This window comes from Canis lupus, chromosome 27 (genome assembly GCF_011100685.1).
Source record: "Canis lupus familiaris isolate Mischka breed German Shepherd chromosome 27, alternate assembly UU_Cfam_GSD_1.0, whole genome shotgun sequence".
In the NCBI taxonomy this organism is placed as follows: Eukaryota; Metazoa; Chordata; class Mammalia; order Carnivora; family Canidae; genus Canis; species Canis lupus.
Window position 1 is genome coordinate 40825501 of NC_049248.1, and position 15719 is coordinate 40841219.

General features: G+C 39.6%; 1 protein-coding gene across 2 annotated transcripts in view; it reads right to left on the minus strand.

Annotated features, from left to right (window-relative positions):
- Positions 1-6781: 6781 nt before the first annotated feature.
- Positions 6782-15719, minus strand: part of CCNT1 (cyclin T1) — a 29169-nt gene continuing 20231 nt past the window's right edge. Inside the window, exons 9-10 of one of the 2 annotated variants that reach the window (XM_038577508.1) lie at positions 7571-8743; positions 6782-7031 (exon numbers count right to left, since the gene is read on the minus strand). In XM_038577508.1, the coding sequence (XP_038433436.1) occupies positions 7023-7031; positions 7571-8743 (1182 nt within the window). In that variant the 3' untranslated portion in view covers positions 6782-7022. Of the gene's footprint in view, positions 8744-15719 lie in introns of both variants that reach the window. The other variant, XM_038577507.1, reaches the window with a different exon arrangement.

Sequence of the window (15719 nt, forward strand, 5' to 3'; positions counted from 1 at the left end):
TCCCACTCCCGCGTTTGTGCTCTGTCTCTGTAAATAAATAAATAAAATCTTATTAAAAAATAGGAATCTGAAACCAGATGTGGTAATATCAAAACTCTACTACAGTGAACAATGAAAAGAGGCATTAGGAACTAGCTAGGGATGCAACAGACCTTCATTGTTTAGTGTCAACTATAGGTCTTAGTTGGGAAAAAAATATTTTTTTCTTTAAAGATTTCATTTATTTATTCATGAGACACAGAGAGAGAGAGAGGCAGAGACATAGGCAGAGGGAGAAGCAGGCTGCGTGCAGGAAGCCTGATGTGGGACTCGATCCTAGGACTCCAGGATCATGCCCTGGGCAGAAAGCAGGCGCTCAACCGCTGAGCCACACAGGCAGGAAAAAAAAAAAATCCACCTGCTAAAACAAGCAAAAAATTGCTATTTACAACCACTACCTTTAAGTGGGAAAGAGGGAAGATATTATTAAAGGATCAACATGTTGGCAAATTCTTTGTGCTGTTTAACAAAGAAGATGGCTGGGTTTTCTTTGTTTTTTTTTTTTTTTTTTAAGATATCTGTCTTTAATCCACTGAACACTCTGCTAGCTAATGAATAGGTTCAAGTGGACCTGAGGCTGCTTGTAAATAGATTGGCAAAGATGAAGTTTCGAAGGAAAGAGAATTTTTGAGAATTTGTAGTTCTCAGTGCCAATCCTAGAGAAAGGGGTGTGTGTGCACATGACACAGAGAATGAATATGAATGGATGCCAAACTCCTGCTCTTTTTGTAGTTACCCCCGTCTCAGTATGACAACTCCACCTTTCCAGTTGGTCAGGCCAAACACTGGGAATCACCCATGACTATTCTCTTCCAAACTTACAGCAGATCCTACTGCCTCCAAATTCAAGATATAACTTCTCATTACCTGACCCAAACCACTCTCATCTCTTACCTTATTACGAAAGCCATTTCAAATACAGATGGCTAAAAGAACACTTTAAAACCTCAGCTACAAAAAAAAAAAAACCTCAGCTAGACCACGTCCCTTTTCTGCTCCAAGCTTTCCATTGATGCATTTCACGATCTTACATGGTGGCTTACAAGGCCCTACAGTACCTAGCATTCCATTTCCTCTCTAATCACACATCCTACTACTCTCTCTTCATCTTGTGTCCATACCAGCTAGACTGGCCTTCCTGCAATTTTCAAACATACCAGCATATTCTCACCTCAGAACCTTGTACTTGTTTCCTAAAAGAGCCTGTAATGTTCTTACCCCAGCTACTGTTATGGCTTGCTCTCATCTCGTTCAGATCTTTGCTGAATTGTAATTTTATGGGGCCTTCTTCCTTCCTAGCCATCTTATTTCCAATTTCAAGAGCCCTACTTAGCTTAAACACAGACACACAAAAAATCTCTATTCTTTCTCCGCTTAACATTCTCCAAAGTACTTATTATCTAACATACTAACTTTTACTTATCTCCACTACAACTAAAATGTGTTAAGTTCTTTGAGGGCAGGATGTCTGTTACGTTTACTGCCATATTCCATCAGTAAACAGTACACAGCACTTGATAGGTACTATTTTCTAATGAATGAATAAATTTAAGGCAGGAAAGTACCTGAAACTATTCTTCAGAAAAGGTCTACCTAATATTCAATTTTAACTTGTTTTTGCCTGAGTGTTTATGAAATAAAAGGGCGGATATGCCACAGTACAAAAAAAGGTAGCACAAGTTAAGACATGTGACATAAACGAAATCAGTTCAGAAATAAGCCCCAGAGCCAGACTGCAATAAATACATGCATCCTATCAAGCCAATAAAATCCACAGAAGACACAGAAAGGGTTTCAAATTTTCCTCAGAACATTGAATGATAGAGACCAGGATCATGCAAGCATTGATCATAAGATGAAGCCTAACTGTATGAATTAGTTTAACAAGCCCTATTCATGGGGATCCACCTTTATACTGTGATTTATGTACCTCATCTATTGCCAAGGATGACACAGTTGATATTAACTCTCTTAACAAAGGCAAGTCACTAAAACTTAGGATTTTGTAATATCATCCATTCCTACATTCTTCATTTGCTTTTCTTCCATTCAAACCAGACCAGAATGTCTAAAATGTCAGCAACTTCCACAAAAGTTTCAGGAGAGATACAGCAATCAAAAATCTTAAGTTGTCTTATTTTAGAAAATAGAAGGTTGACGAGAACTCAAGTGATTTTTTTTTCAGATGCGTACATCATTCTGTCAAATTGACCTTTTTTTCCTTTTAGTTTTTAAGCCATAGTTTCTGCTTTGTTATAATTTTGAAATATTTTGGCACAAGTATTCTTTCCCTTTAAATGTGTAATTTATAAGATTTACCGTGTGTGTGTGCGTGTGTGTGTGGTTTTATATGTATCAGGAAAAGAGTGAGCATTCACTATCAGTTTTTCCAGGCACCACCAAGAATGCTATATTGAGTGTGGGTTTTTTTCCCCCTCTGACTACATCATACTTTATACTACTACCAGGTTCACTGTGACAACCAAATCTTAGGTCTTTCCTGGACTCGAATTCTCCAGAATCTTGTGTAGTCAGAAAGTATATACTACCAAAACTAAAAACTATAATCATAAGAGTAAACGGCAGTTAAAGCCTAATTTAAAGACTTAGGACACATAAACAACAATCAGATGAGTGTTTTATCATTAACATTTATTGATGGGATGGATAAATACAGATTGAGAAACATACTTGACAGCAAGATATCAAACTGATAGCCAGACTATAAAATGTATACAACATCCTTTTTTAAATTTTTTAAAAATGTTTTTTTGAATTTTTTACAAAGAGCCCTTACTGTAATGGTCACTTACATCCTATCAGTCACATAACAGCGGTAGAGATCCCAGGGGTAGCATCCAGAACTGAGGTGCCCCGAGGAGGACAGAGGCAACAGCAGAAGAGTGTGCTGAGAAAGGACTCTTAAGAGCAATACAAAGAAAACAGACAAAAATATTACCACAAAATTGTACCTGAGTGACATAGATTGGTAAAGTATTTTACTTTTTTTTTCTTCTTTGCTCTTTGGTCTGATAAGAAAACGGACAGTTTCAGGTGTGTGGAATGGGGCGAGGGAAGGATCAGTTTCAAATCCAGAAACCTAGTTTAACACTATGTTAGGCTGCTGCATTCTTTTCTTAGGGTGCTTAACCCAGACAGCACTTCTATCTTGTAACCAATTCCAATATGATCTACCACTAACCAGTTAGGTCCTCAGCATTCAACTGAAGAGTTCCTGATAACCTGATGGAGACATACTTGTTCTGGCTTCAATTAGCATGCTGTCAAGCATCCCTCTCCATACTTAACATGGCAACGGAAAACCCAAGAGTCTTTCTCTTCTTTTCATTCGACCATAAATATGCACTCATAAAGGGGAAGATCAGACACTGCTTTTTAGTAAACATTTTCTTTCCCTCCCTTTTCCAATGCCAAGTCCATATTAAAAACTTTAGAAACATTAAAATGGAAGGGTCTCCCGCTTAGGAAAGAATTCTCATTCCAGAACACTCTATCAGGTAGGATTACAGTACCATGCTTGTTTCAAACACACACCCACAGAGGGATAAAAAGACAAAATAAAACTTGATAGTGTGATACAACATGAACATCTCTTAAACCATCAGGAGCAAACACTCAGTTAAAAGCTGGGTGTCAACAAGCAGCAACACAGGGAATCTGGGGAGGCATTGAAGTCACCGAAAGCTTAGTGGGACTGCGAAGGGCTTATTTCTCACAATGTGAAGGGTTGCATAGACTGCTTAAATTCTCCTAAACCCAAGAGAATATCATTTGTATTCCAACTTCAAGATGTTCTAGAATATCCCTTTTACTAGCATTAGTATCAAAATAACTTATTGACAAAAGAACAATCCTTTAAAAAAACTCATCTGTCCCCATGTTCCCGCAATTCCTGTGTTTCTGTTGGGAAAGATCTTTAAAATCCTATCATACTGGGCTAAGACTCCTCTAATTGCCTTTGTCCAGAAGCAAAACATGAGGAGTATGCACTTTCAACATGGGGAATTAGGTAGCAGAAGCTTAAGGAAATCCAGCACTGATGTTACCATGATTTTATTTCTATATCCTAATCCATTGCTGTTTCCAACTCAAGATTTGATTTCTTTTTCTATCAACACTGGTGAAGCCAATAATACAGAACTATGAAAAAGGATACATTGAATCAAAACACAAAAAAAATCATTTAAAGAAAAAAAAAAGAGGAAGCTGAGAGTCTCGGAAACACATTGATTCATGAGTGAGAAGCTTAGACTAATTCCTACATATTTTCTAAACCCAAAAAGCATAACTGATATTCCAGAAGACCAATTTAGCTTTAAATTAATGCTTCACTAGAGTTCAGCCAACAGCAACACAGGTATCTGATTAAAAGCCTTCAGGACATTCCACAGGTGTTTGTTTTTGCCAACGTTAAGAGTCAAGCAAGGTTTTAGTAATGAGATTTACAGAACTTGAGGCTCCAGGCCTGCTTACCACCACTTATCCTTAATAGTCTAGGTTAAAAGGAGAAAAAAAGCCATGTTTAACTAGACTAACTTCGGATGTATAAATCCCATTTCTCACCCTTTGAAGGTGTGAGCTTAGAGAAAACACAGAGTTTAGAAACCACACAATCCTTTGAAGCCTAAGTTTATGTAATTTGAACAATAGGCATGCTAGCTGACAGGCACATCTGCTAACCCAAATGCAGCAGCTTCATGCAGAGCACACAGGACGTTCATGACATACACAGAGATCTAAAAAGAGACACTGTAAATATCTTAAAACAGTATCAGGAGGCAATAATATAGAAGTCTTTAAATTGACCTACATCAGCAATGAACTACTAGTGCAAAGGCCAGACTGCAGAGCATAAAGCAGCTCTTAGGCTCTAGTAAGCACTGTCTAGTTCACTACAGACAGGAGGTCTAAGGAACTAACTACAGATGCCACGGAGAATTGCTTGAGGCCAAGTGGGTATGTCTGCCTCTGTGGTGAAGGAGTGCATATGATTAGAAAAAATGTGACACTTGATGAGAAAAACTGAATGCTGGAAAAGACATTTTCATAATCATATCAGTGATTGATTCCACAAAGATACAGATCCAAACTAAATAAACTTTTGGGAAGGTCAGGAAGGAAAGTAGACTCCACCAAACAAAATCTAAACAAATAGAAAGCCTAGATTTAGTAAACACATCACACATCTACCAATTACCTAGCACAACACAGAAAATATCAGGGAGATAGAGGAAAATGTCATCTATAAAAATGAAGTAACACTCTAAGTAATACTGGTTTATAAGTCGGCAGAGAGCTCATTTTACACAGCAATGGCAGGCACTCTAGAGAGTTCAAATATGCAGAGATGCAGGACATTAATTCACCTTAAGGTTTACTGTACAAATTCCTTCCTATATTAGGCCAGTGCATCAACAATTCCAACTGCCTCAGTTTTCTCCCCAACCTACTCCTGGCAAGCAGCAGCACATGTACAACTCCTGTCTCCCCATGCCTTCCAATGAAAAATATTCAATTTTTCTATACAGACTATTTGGCGTAAAGGAAGCTGCATTAAAAATAAGGACAAATTCAAACTGCATCATCTTTTCCATAGCCAAAAAGACCATGAAGACCAAAGAATATCACATCAAATGATCTGTGGCTTGGTGGCATTTTCAGTTACACAACCTGGTTTAGAATTCTTTCTAGCCCCTTGACAGATTTCTTGCCTCAACAAAAGTGATGAGTTTTGAGTGCTAGGATCTTGAACACCAATTATCCTGAAATCTGCACCACAATCAAGCACCCATAAGAATAGAACTTCTGATCCATTTTTTTAAAGGACTCTTAGAAATCTTCTGAAAAACCTCTGCCTAGAAACTAAAGCCACCAAAGATGGACAATCTGGATCTGTGGACTAGGCTTGCTCACCCTCATGACACCAGTACTGTTAAATTCACAAGCTCCAATCTCTGAATTGTATAGGTTGCAAAAATTAAGGATGCAGCTGTTTCCCTTCAGATATACAGATAAAAAGCAAGTCTTACATTCATAATGCAATTTAAAATACAATACCCTAAAAACACCCAATCACAATTTCATTGTTTTCAGTATCCTCTAGCTCCATGGCTTCTCCCAGAGCTATTCTCATATATGGTCTGGGCTTTCATAGGCAGGATATACAGCACATCCCCCTTCCCTTCAGAGACCCTGAGACTGCTCTCACTTGAACACTTTCCCAAAGCCCAACTTGAAAAAAAGACACACCCGATTCTGTAGGGCAGAAGCCAGCCTTGCTCTCCAATCCTTCTTCCTCAACCCCACCTTTGTTCTGTATCAAAAGGAAAAGGGAGGGTTAAAGGGGAAGTTTTTATAATGGAGTCTAGAATCAGGCTATTGGCTGCACTTGCCCAAACTAGAATTTAGAAGGCTACCACTCAATTAAAACATAAAGAAATGGGAAAATACCATGTTAAACACATGCCTCTTCCTTCCTTTATGTTCTAAAGGCCACACTGTGTTCTCTCTAGTAGACTGTTGGGAAGTGAAGATGGTGAGGGACAGGGAGGGAAAGATAAAACATGATTTTTAAACACACACACTTAAAAACACACACCCACACTTACGTACACACTTTAAGGTCTCAACACTTCAAGTGGCCGAGCCTATCAGAACTCAAGGCCAAAAGCCTACCCCCCCATCCCCCCTCCATACCCCCCACCCTTCAATCCCACCCCCCAGGAGTCACTGCTATGTATCTCATACACACAGCAAAATCCCTATCCCCTCCCCAATGATATAAAAAAAACTAAACAGATAACTTACTTTCTTTAAATTATTTTTTTAAAAGTCTCTTAAAAGATTTGACGTTTAAATACTTCCTCTCTTCTGATATATTAAACACCAAAAGGATCCACAACTGTTTGATAAAACAAACCCTCCATATTTCAGTCTTGGCAAGAAGAGGGAAGACATCAACTCTAATCAACCTAATTAGGAGGTGGAGAGGCCAAGAACAGAGAAAGTATTCTTAATCCTTCACAGCTTCAACACATTCTCACCTCTCTAATACCAGTAAAAACTATAATAAAATAGTTAAATTTCTGAGGCAGTAGCTATAATAACCAAGCCCCTCTACCACCCTCCCACTTGCATGTCGACATTAATTTATTCCCTAGTCCAAGAAGGGTGACATATTTCATAAGGGAAGTAATTTCCTTAGTTCAGAATCAGTAGTTACCAAAAAAAAAAAAAAAAAAAAAGTTGTTTTTAAGGAATTTTTTTCCCTCCTCTGTCTCTTTTACTTAGGAAGGGGTGGAAGTGGTGGAGGAGGTTCTGATGGTAGAGGTGGTAGCCGGGGTTTGTCTGTATTGCCAGATCTGGAGGACATTCCCCCAGCCCGTGGATTCAGATATTCACCATAATGAACAAATTCAAATGCAGGGGGCTGAGTGGGCTGAACACCCTGGGCACTGAGAAGGGAGTGAAGCATATTCACAGTATCTTGATAGTCTATTGTCTGGCTTACATTGTGACCATTGGCTCCAGTGGGCCCTTTATCCAGTTTCATATGAGGAACTCGAGTTTTACAGCTGGGCTGTGAAAAGGAAAGGCCACTTGTGTCTGAGCTATGCCCAGGCAACTGGGCCATTGTAGGAAGAGGAGGAAAGGTGAAATTTACAGAAGAGGATTTAGTACTCTTGGCAATCTTGGCTGGATGATCAAACATTGGGCCTCCAGTCTCTTCAGGAGGACCCCTTTTACGAGTAGAACTGGAAGAGGAGAAAGAACTAGACAAGCTATAGGTTTTGTGTGCTAAGGTGCTTGTCTGGCTACTATGTTTTGGATCACCTGGACGTTTGTTCCCAGTACCAGCTGGAAGCTGTGAGTGAGAGTGCTTGTGTGAGTGATGATTATGATGATGATGATGATTAGATGGGTGAGTCTTGTGCTTTTCTTTGTGCTCTCGGCTCTTTGTGACACTGTCCTCTACAGAATTGTGCTTGTCAGCTGCAGCATGGACTTTAATGCGCATTTTTATCTCCTCTGGTTTTGAAGAGGCAGCTTTATCTCCACTTGCCACTGGGATTCTCATTTTGAGAGCTGCTTTGTCAGTCTTTTCCAGAAAAGGCCGCTCGGGGTTTTCTGAGCCCTCTATGGGCATTTTCAGAATGACTGAAGAGTGGCTATCATGGTGAGACAGGAGATTCTGGGCAGCATATGCATATTGTGACTTCACATTGGCCTCCATGTTCTCCAATTGCCTCTTCTGGGCAGCCAACTCTTCTGCATGCTTTGCACGGTATTCTTTCAGTGACACTTTAGCTGATGGCACACTCTTACTATTCTGCTTCTGGGAAATAAATGCATTAGAACCATCCTGTTGCAAAGAATGATCAACTCCTATAAGTGCTAAATTCTCACTAGTCCGATGACCCTGAGCAGGTTCCAGTTTAAAAGGAGGTTGGGAGGAAAGCCAACGCTCGCCCTGCAGCATCTCCACATTGCTTAGGTTGCTGGATGACTCTTCAGTGGCTGGAAGGGAAGGCACTGCACTTGTAGAAGAAGTTGACATGCTCATTAAACCTGCAATAGTTGTGTCTGAAGAGCTCTGGGAAATCATATTGAGAATAGTCTGCTCCGAAGTGTTTTCATCTGCTCCTCGATCATCTGCTTTTGTTTTCTTGGCAGCCTGGCATGCCTAGAATGAAGCAAATGACATCTCTTCACCACAGGTAATTTATAAAATGGAAAAAAAAAAAAAAACCTGGATTGAGGAGATTGTGGTTGCTGCAACACTGGAAGACCTGGATAGCCCACAGGCAGGAGGCTACTCTGGGATTGTAACATTAGAAGTAAGATTTTAAAAACCTTAAGTCAAGGGATCCCTGGGTGGCGCAGCGGTTTGGCGCCTGCCTTTGGCCCAGGGCACGATCCTGGAGACCCAGGATCGAATCCCACGTCAGGCTCCCGGTGCATGGAGCCTGCTTCTCCCTCTGCCTGTGTCTCTGCCTCTCTCTCCCTCTCTCTGTGTGACTATCATAAATAAATAAAAATTTAAAAAAAAAAAAAAAAAAAAAAAAAAAACCTTAAGTCAAGAGTAACACAAACAAGATCTCAAGGAGATCTCTGCACTTGCATGTTCACTGCAGCATTATTCATGCCAAGAGATGGAAGCAACTTATATGTCCATCAATGGGTAAATGGATAAGCAAATGTGGCATATAAGTACAATGAAATCATACCTTGCCTTAAAAAAGGATTCTGGGGAAAAGTTAGAGAAGGAAGCACCAGAAATCTGTCTCCCCACCTAGACAATAATTTCACTGGCAGAATTTGTCTGATGTAACTATTTTGGAACTCTGGAGTCTGTTAAAGGCTTGCAACTTGGGCAGCCCAGGTGGCTCCGTGGTTTAGCGCCGCCTTCAGCCCAGGGCCTGACCCTGGGGACCCAGGATCGAGTCCCACATCGGGCTCCCTGCATGGAGCCTGTTTCTCCTTCTGCCTGTGTCTCTGCCTCTCTCTCTGTCTCTGTCTCTCACAAATAAATAAAAAAATTTTTAAATCTTTAAAAAAAAAAAAAGGCTTGCAACTTTTGGGTTAAGCCTTGGACAGTAAACTGGAGTTAACTTACATCAACTCTTGCATCTCTCAGCACATTAGTAACTACCCATCTCCTACCCCAGCCACAATGGAGGCAGCTGTGCACCTGTTCCTAGAATAGCTTACACACCCTGGAGGAGCAAGTACACAAAAAGGACTCTATCCTGCAAATATCAGGCTCTGTGCTCTGATCCCTGATTGCAGCTTCTGATCACAGAGGTACAGACCCAAAGGCAGGCAGCCACTGTTGCTGCACTTACCTCTACTGTTACAACCTCCTGCGCCTCTGGCTAAAGTGACTTCCAGGGGACTTAAAAGATGGCACCCTTTCTCCCCTTCATTTATTGTTTTTTTTCCCCTTTCGGGAGCCAGACATTAAAGAGCAGGATATTAAAAAAACAACTGCAGGGATGCCTGGGTGGCTCAGCGGTTGAGAATCTGCCTTGGGCTCAGGGTGTCATCCCTTTTTTTTTTTTAATAAATTTATTTTTTATTGGTGTTCCATTTGCCAACATATAGAATAACACCCAGTGCTCATCCTGTCAAGTGCCCACCTCAGTGCCCGTCACCCAGTCACCCCCACCCCCCGCCCCTTCCACCACCCCTAGTTCGTTTCCCAGAGTTAGGAGTCTTTCATGTTCTGTCTCCCTTTCTGATATTTCCCACTCATTTTTTTCTCCTTTCCTCAGGGTGTCATCCTAATCGGGGGATTGAGTCCCACAATGGGCTCCCTGCAAGGAGTCTGCTTCTCCCTCTATGTCTCTCTTCTCTGTCTTTCATGAATAAATAAAATCTTTTTTAAAATAAATAAAAATAAAAACTACATATACAGAGAGAACTAGAAAATTTTGATCACATATTCTCAGGGAAAGGATCAGAAAAGAAGTGAGAATATCTTAGTTTATACCTCAGGGTGACCTTCAGCAAAGACACCATACAAAATCAAATCCACCCCTCCATCCAAAAACAGTTAAGAAAAAATAGAAAAGCCTGGGAATCTGATGTCCAGAATTACCACATTATCAGATTCAAATGTCCAGTGTTCAACAAAAAAATCACAAAGCATTTAAAAAAAAACAAGAAAGTACGACCCATTCAAAAGAAAAAAAATAAACAAACAGAAACTGCCTCTGAAATGGCAGAACTACAACACAAAGGCTTTAAAATAACTCCCTTAAAGATACTCAAATAACTATATAAGGGGAATTGTGGACAAAGCTAATAAAACAATATATGAACAAAATGGAAATATCAATAAAGAGACAGAAAACCTAAAAGGAAACCAAAAAGAAATCCTGGAGCTGAGAAATACAATAACTGCAATGAAAAATCCACCAGAAGGATTCAAAGGCAGATTTGAACAGGCAGAAGAAAGAATCAGCAAACGTTAGGACAGGACAATGAAAATTATAATGAAAAAAGATTGAAGCAAGTGAACAGAGTCTAAGAGACACCATCGAGTGGACCAACACATGCATCATGAAAATTCCAGAAGGACAAAAGACAAAAAGGGGCGGAGAGAATATATGGAAAAAAAATGGCTGCTAACTTCCCAACTTTGATAAAGACATGAATAGAAACAAAAGCTCAACAAATTCCAAGTGAGATGAACTCAAAGAGGCTCACACAAGACATACTAAACTTCAAAAGCCAAAGCCAGAGAATCTTGAAAGCAACGAGAGAAGTGAATCAGCAGGTACAAGGGATCCTCAATAAGATCATGAACAAGTATCTCATCAGCAACTTTGGAGGCCAGAAGACAGTGGGCCAATACACTGCAAGTGCTAAAAGAAAAAAAACCCTGTGAACCAAGAATCCTATATGCAGCAAAAATGTCCTTTAAAAATGAGGAAGAAATTAAGACCTTCCAAATAGGTAAAAGCTGAGGGAGTTCATGACTACTAGACCAGTCATCCAAGAAGTGCTCAAGTGCTCAAGAAGTCCTGCAAAGTATAATGAAAGGAAAACCTAGTATTACTGTAACTTTGGTTTGTAACTCAAATCTTATTTTCTATTTAATTTAAGAGCCTAATGCATTTAAAAGGACTATTAGTTAATGTTCTGAGACATAGAGTATATAAAAGATACAACTTTGTGACATCAACAACTAAAAGATATGGAGATGCAGGTAGCAAGAAGAAAAGTTCTGCATGTACTGAAGTTAAACTAGTATAAATTCAAACTATTATATCTTTATGATGTAATGTAATCTTCATGGTAACCAAAAAGAAAACAGCAATAGAATATACACAAAATGAGAAAGGAATTTAAAATTTTCACTATGAAAAAATCAACTAAAAGACAGTAATGCAGGAAATGAGGGACAAAAAAAGACAAGGCATATAGAAAACAAACTGTGTAAGCATAATGACATTTTCTATAATTATTTTAAATGTAAATAGGGGGCAGCCTCGGTGGCCCAGCGGTTTAGCGCCGCTTTCAGCGCAGGGTATGATGCTGGAGACCCGGGATCGGGTCTCACATCAGGCTCCCAGCATGGAGCCTGCTTCTCCCTCTGCCTGTGTCTCTGCCTCTCTCCCTCTCTCTCTCTTTGTCATGAATAAATAAAATCTTTAAAAAAAAATGTAAATAGGTTAAACTCTCCAATAAAGACTGGGATTGTCAAAATGCATAAAAATATATGATCCAGCTATATGCCATCTACAAGCAACTGAGATCCTAAGACCCAAACAGGCTGAAAATGGGAGGGAAAAACATAAATCATGCAAACAGTAATCAAGAGAGAGCAAGGATGGCTATACTGATATGCGACAAAATATACTTTAAAACAAAAAAGGTGGGATGCCTGGGTGGCTCAGCGGTTGAGCATTTGACTTCGGCTCAGGGCATGATCCTGGGGTTCCAGGATTGAGTCCCACATCGGGTTCCTAGCATGGAGCCTGCTACTCCCTCTGCCTATGTCTCTGCCTCTCTCTGTGTGTCCCTCATGAATAAATAAAAATCTTTAAAAATTTTTTTAAAAATAAAAAAACAAAAAAGGTTTCAAGAGATACGAAAGGACATTATATATTAATAAAAGACTCAATATAGCAATTATAACAATTATAAACATTTATATACCAATAAAAGACCATCAAAACTGACAGAAGACTTCACTTGGAGACTTCAATACCCACCCACAACACTGGACAGAAAAACCAGACAAAAGATAAGGAAACAGAACTTAAAATATAAACCAACCAGATGTAACAGACATAAACAGAACATACCCAACAACAGTATAAACCATTCTTCTCAAGTACACATGGACCTTTACCAGGAGACACCATATATGAAGCCACAAAGTGAGTCTAGATTTTTATTTTTTTTATTTTTTTAATGAATTTTTTTTTTTAAGATTTTATTTAGTCATAGACACAGAGAGAGAGAGGCAGAGACTCAGGCAGAGGGAGAAGCAGGCTCTACACAGGGAGCCCGATGTGGGACTCGATCCCGGGTCTCCAGGATCACACCCCAGGCTGCAGGCGGCGCCAAAGCGCTGCACCACCAGGGCTGCCCAGTCTAGATTTTTAAAAGACAGATATGGGAACGCCTAGGTGGCTCAGAGGTTGAGAATCTGCCTTTGGCTCAGGGCGTGATCCCAGTTCAGGGATGATCAAGGCCCACATTGGGCTCCCTGTGAGGAGCCTGCCTCTCTCTGTCTCTCTCATTAATAAATAAAATCTTAAAAAAAAAAAAAAAAAAGACAAATATGATACAAATTAGCTTTTCTGACAAGACAAAGTTAGAAATCAGCAACAAGGTGATTGCTGGGTGGCTCAGTCAGTTAAGCGTCTGCCTTTGGCTCAGGTCATGATCTCTGGGTCCTGGGATCCAGCCAGGGTCAGGCTCCATGTTCCGTGGGAAATCTACTTCTTCCTCTGTCCCTCCCCCTGCTCCCATGTGTGAGCACTCACTCTCAAGGGCTCACACTCTCTTTCCCCTCTCCCCAAAATAAATAAATAAAATCTTTTTTTTTTTTTTTTTTTTTAATTTTTATTTATTTATGATAGTCACACACAGAGAGAGAGAAAGAGAGAGAGGCAGAGACATAAGCAGAGGGAGAAGCAGGCTCCATGCACCGGGAGCCCGACATGGGATTCGATCCCGGGTCTCCAGGATCGCGCCCTGGGCCAAAGGCAGGCGCCAAACCGCTGCGCCACCCAGGGATCCCGAGCATCTCCTTTTGGCTCAGGTTGTGATCCCGGGTTGTGGGATCAACACCCCCATCAGGCTCCCCATGGGGAGCCTGCTTCTCCCTCGGCCTTTGTCTCTGCCTCTCTCTGTGTGTCTCTTGAATAAATAAAATCTTAAAAAAAAAAAAAATCATAAAATCTTAAAAAAAAAAAAAAAGAACGGGAATCCCTGGGTGGCTCATCGGTTTAGCGCCTGCCTTTGGCCCAGGGCGCGATCCTGGAGTCCCGGGATCGAGTCCCACATCGGGCTCCCTGCATGGAGCCTGCTTCTCCCTCTGCCTGTGTCTCTGCCTCTCTCTGTGTGGGTGTCTCTCATGAATAAATAAATAAAATCTTAAAAAAAAAAAAAAAAAAAAGAACGAAAGCCAAAGCAAGTAGAAGGAAGGAAATAACAATTAGAGCAGAAATAAAATAGAAAATAGAATAGAGAAAAATTAATAAAACTAGAAATTGGCTTTTTGAGAACAAAATTAAGCCTTTAGCTAGATGGCCTAGGAAAAAAACAAGATTCAAACTACTAAAATCAGAAATAAAAGTGGAGACATTGCTATCAATTCTACAGAATAAAAAGGATTATAAAAGTACTCTCAACAATTATATGCCAATAAATTAGATAATCTAGATGAAATGGACAAATTAAATTCCTAGAAATACAAAACCTACTGAGAATAACCCATAAAGAAATAGAAAATCTGAGTAGATTTATAACTAGCAAGGAGATTGAATTAATAATAAAATAATCTCAAAAAATAAAATAAAAAAATAATCTCCCAACAAAGAACAGCCCTGGACCTGATGCCTTCATTGGTGAATCTTTTAAAGAAGTAACACCAATCTTTTTTAAGCAGCATATTAAAAGGATTATACACTATGACCAAGTGGGATTTATTCCTGGAATACAAGAATGGTTCAACATACAAAGATCATCCATATGCCATATAAACCCAATAAAGGAAAAAAAAAAAACACGATTTTCTAGATATAGAAAGCATTTGACAAAATCCAACACCTTCTCATGATAAAAAAACACGCAACAAACTAGGAATAGAAGGAAACTACCTCAACATAATAAAACCCATATATGAAACACTCATAGCAAATATCACACTCAACAGTGAAAAACTGAAAAGGTTTTCTGCTAAGATCTAAAACAAGAGAAGGATGCCCCCTTTCACTTCACATCAGAACAACCAGGCAACAAAAAGCATTCAGGGACACCCAGGTGACTCAGTCAGTTAAGCATCTGACTCTTGATTTTTACTCAGGTCATGATGTCAGAGTTGTGAGATGGAGCCCCACACTGGGCTCAGTGTTGAGCATGGAGTCTGCTTAAGATTCTCTCTCTCTCTCTCCCTCTGCCCCTCCCCACTCACATGTTTTCCCTCCCTCTCTCTCTCAAAAAAAGAAAAAAAGAAAAGAAAAGAAAAGAAAAGAAAAGAAAAGAAAAGAAAAGAAAAGAAAAGAAAAGAATTGGCAAATAAGTAAAATATTTGTCTGCAGATGATATAACCTTATATAGAAATGTCTACATACACAAAAAGTTAGAATTAATACATGAATTCAACAAAGTAACAGGATATAAAGTCAACACATAAAATTCAGCTGCATTTCTATACATGAACAATCTATGAAGTAAATTATGAAAACTATCCTATTTACAACAGTATTAAAAAAAAAACCACCAAACCTTATAAATTAACCACGGAGGTGAAAGACTTGTACAATTAAAACTGCAAAACATTGCTAAAAGAAATTACATAAGATCTAAATGGAGGGACGCCTGGGTGGCTTAGCAGTTGGGCATCTGCCTTTGGCTCAGGGCGTGATCCCGGATTCCCAGGATCCTTACATGGAGCCTGCTTCTCCCTCTACTTGTGT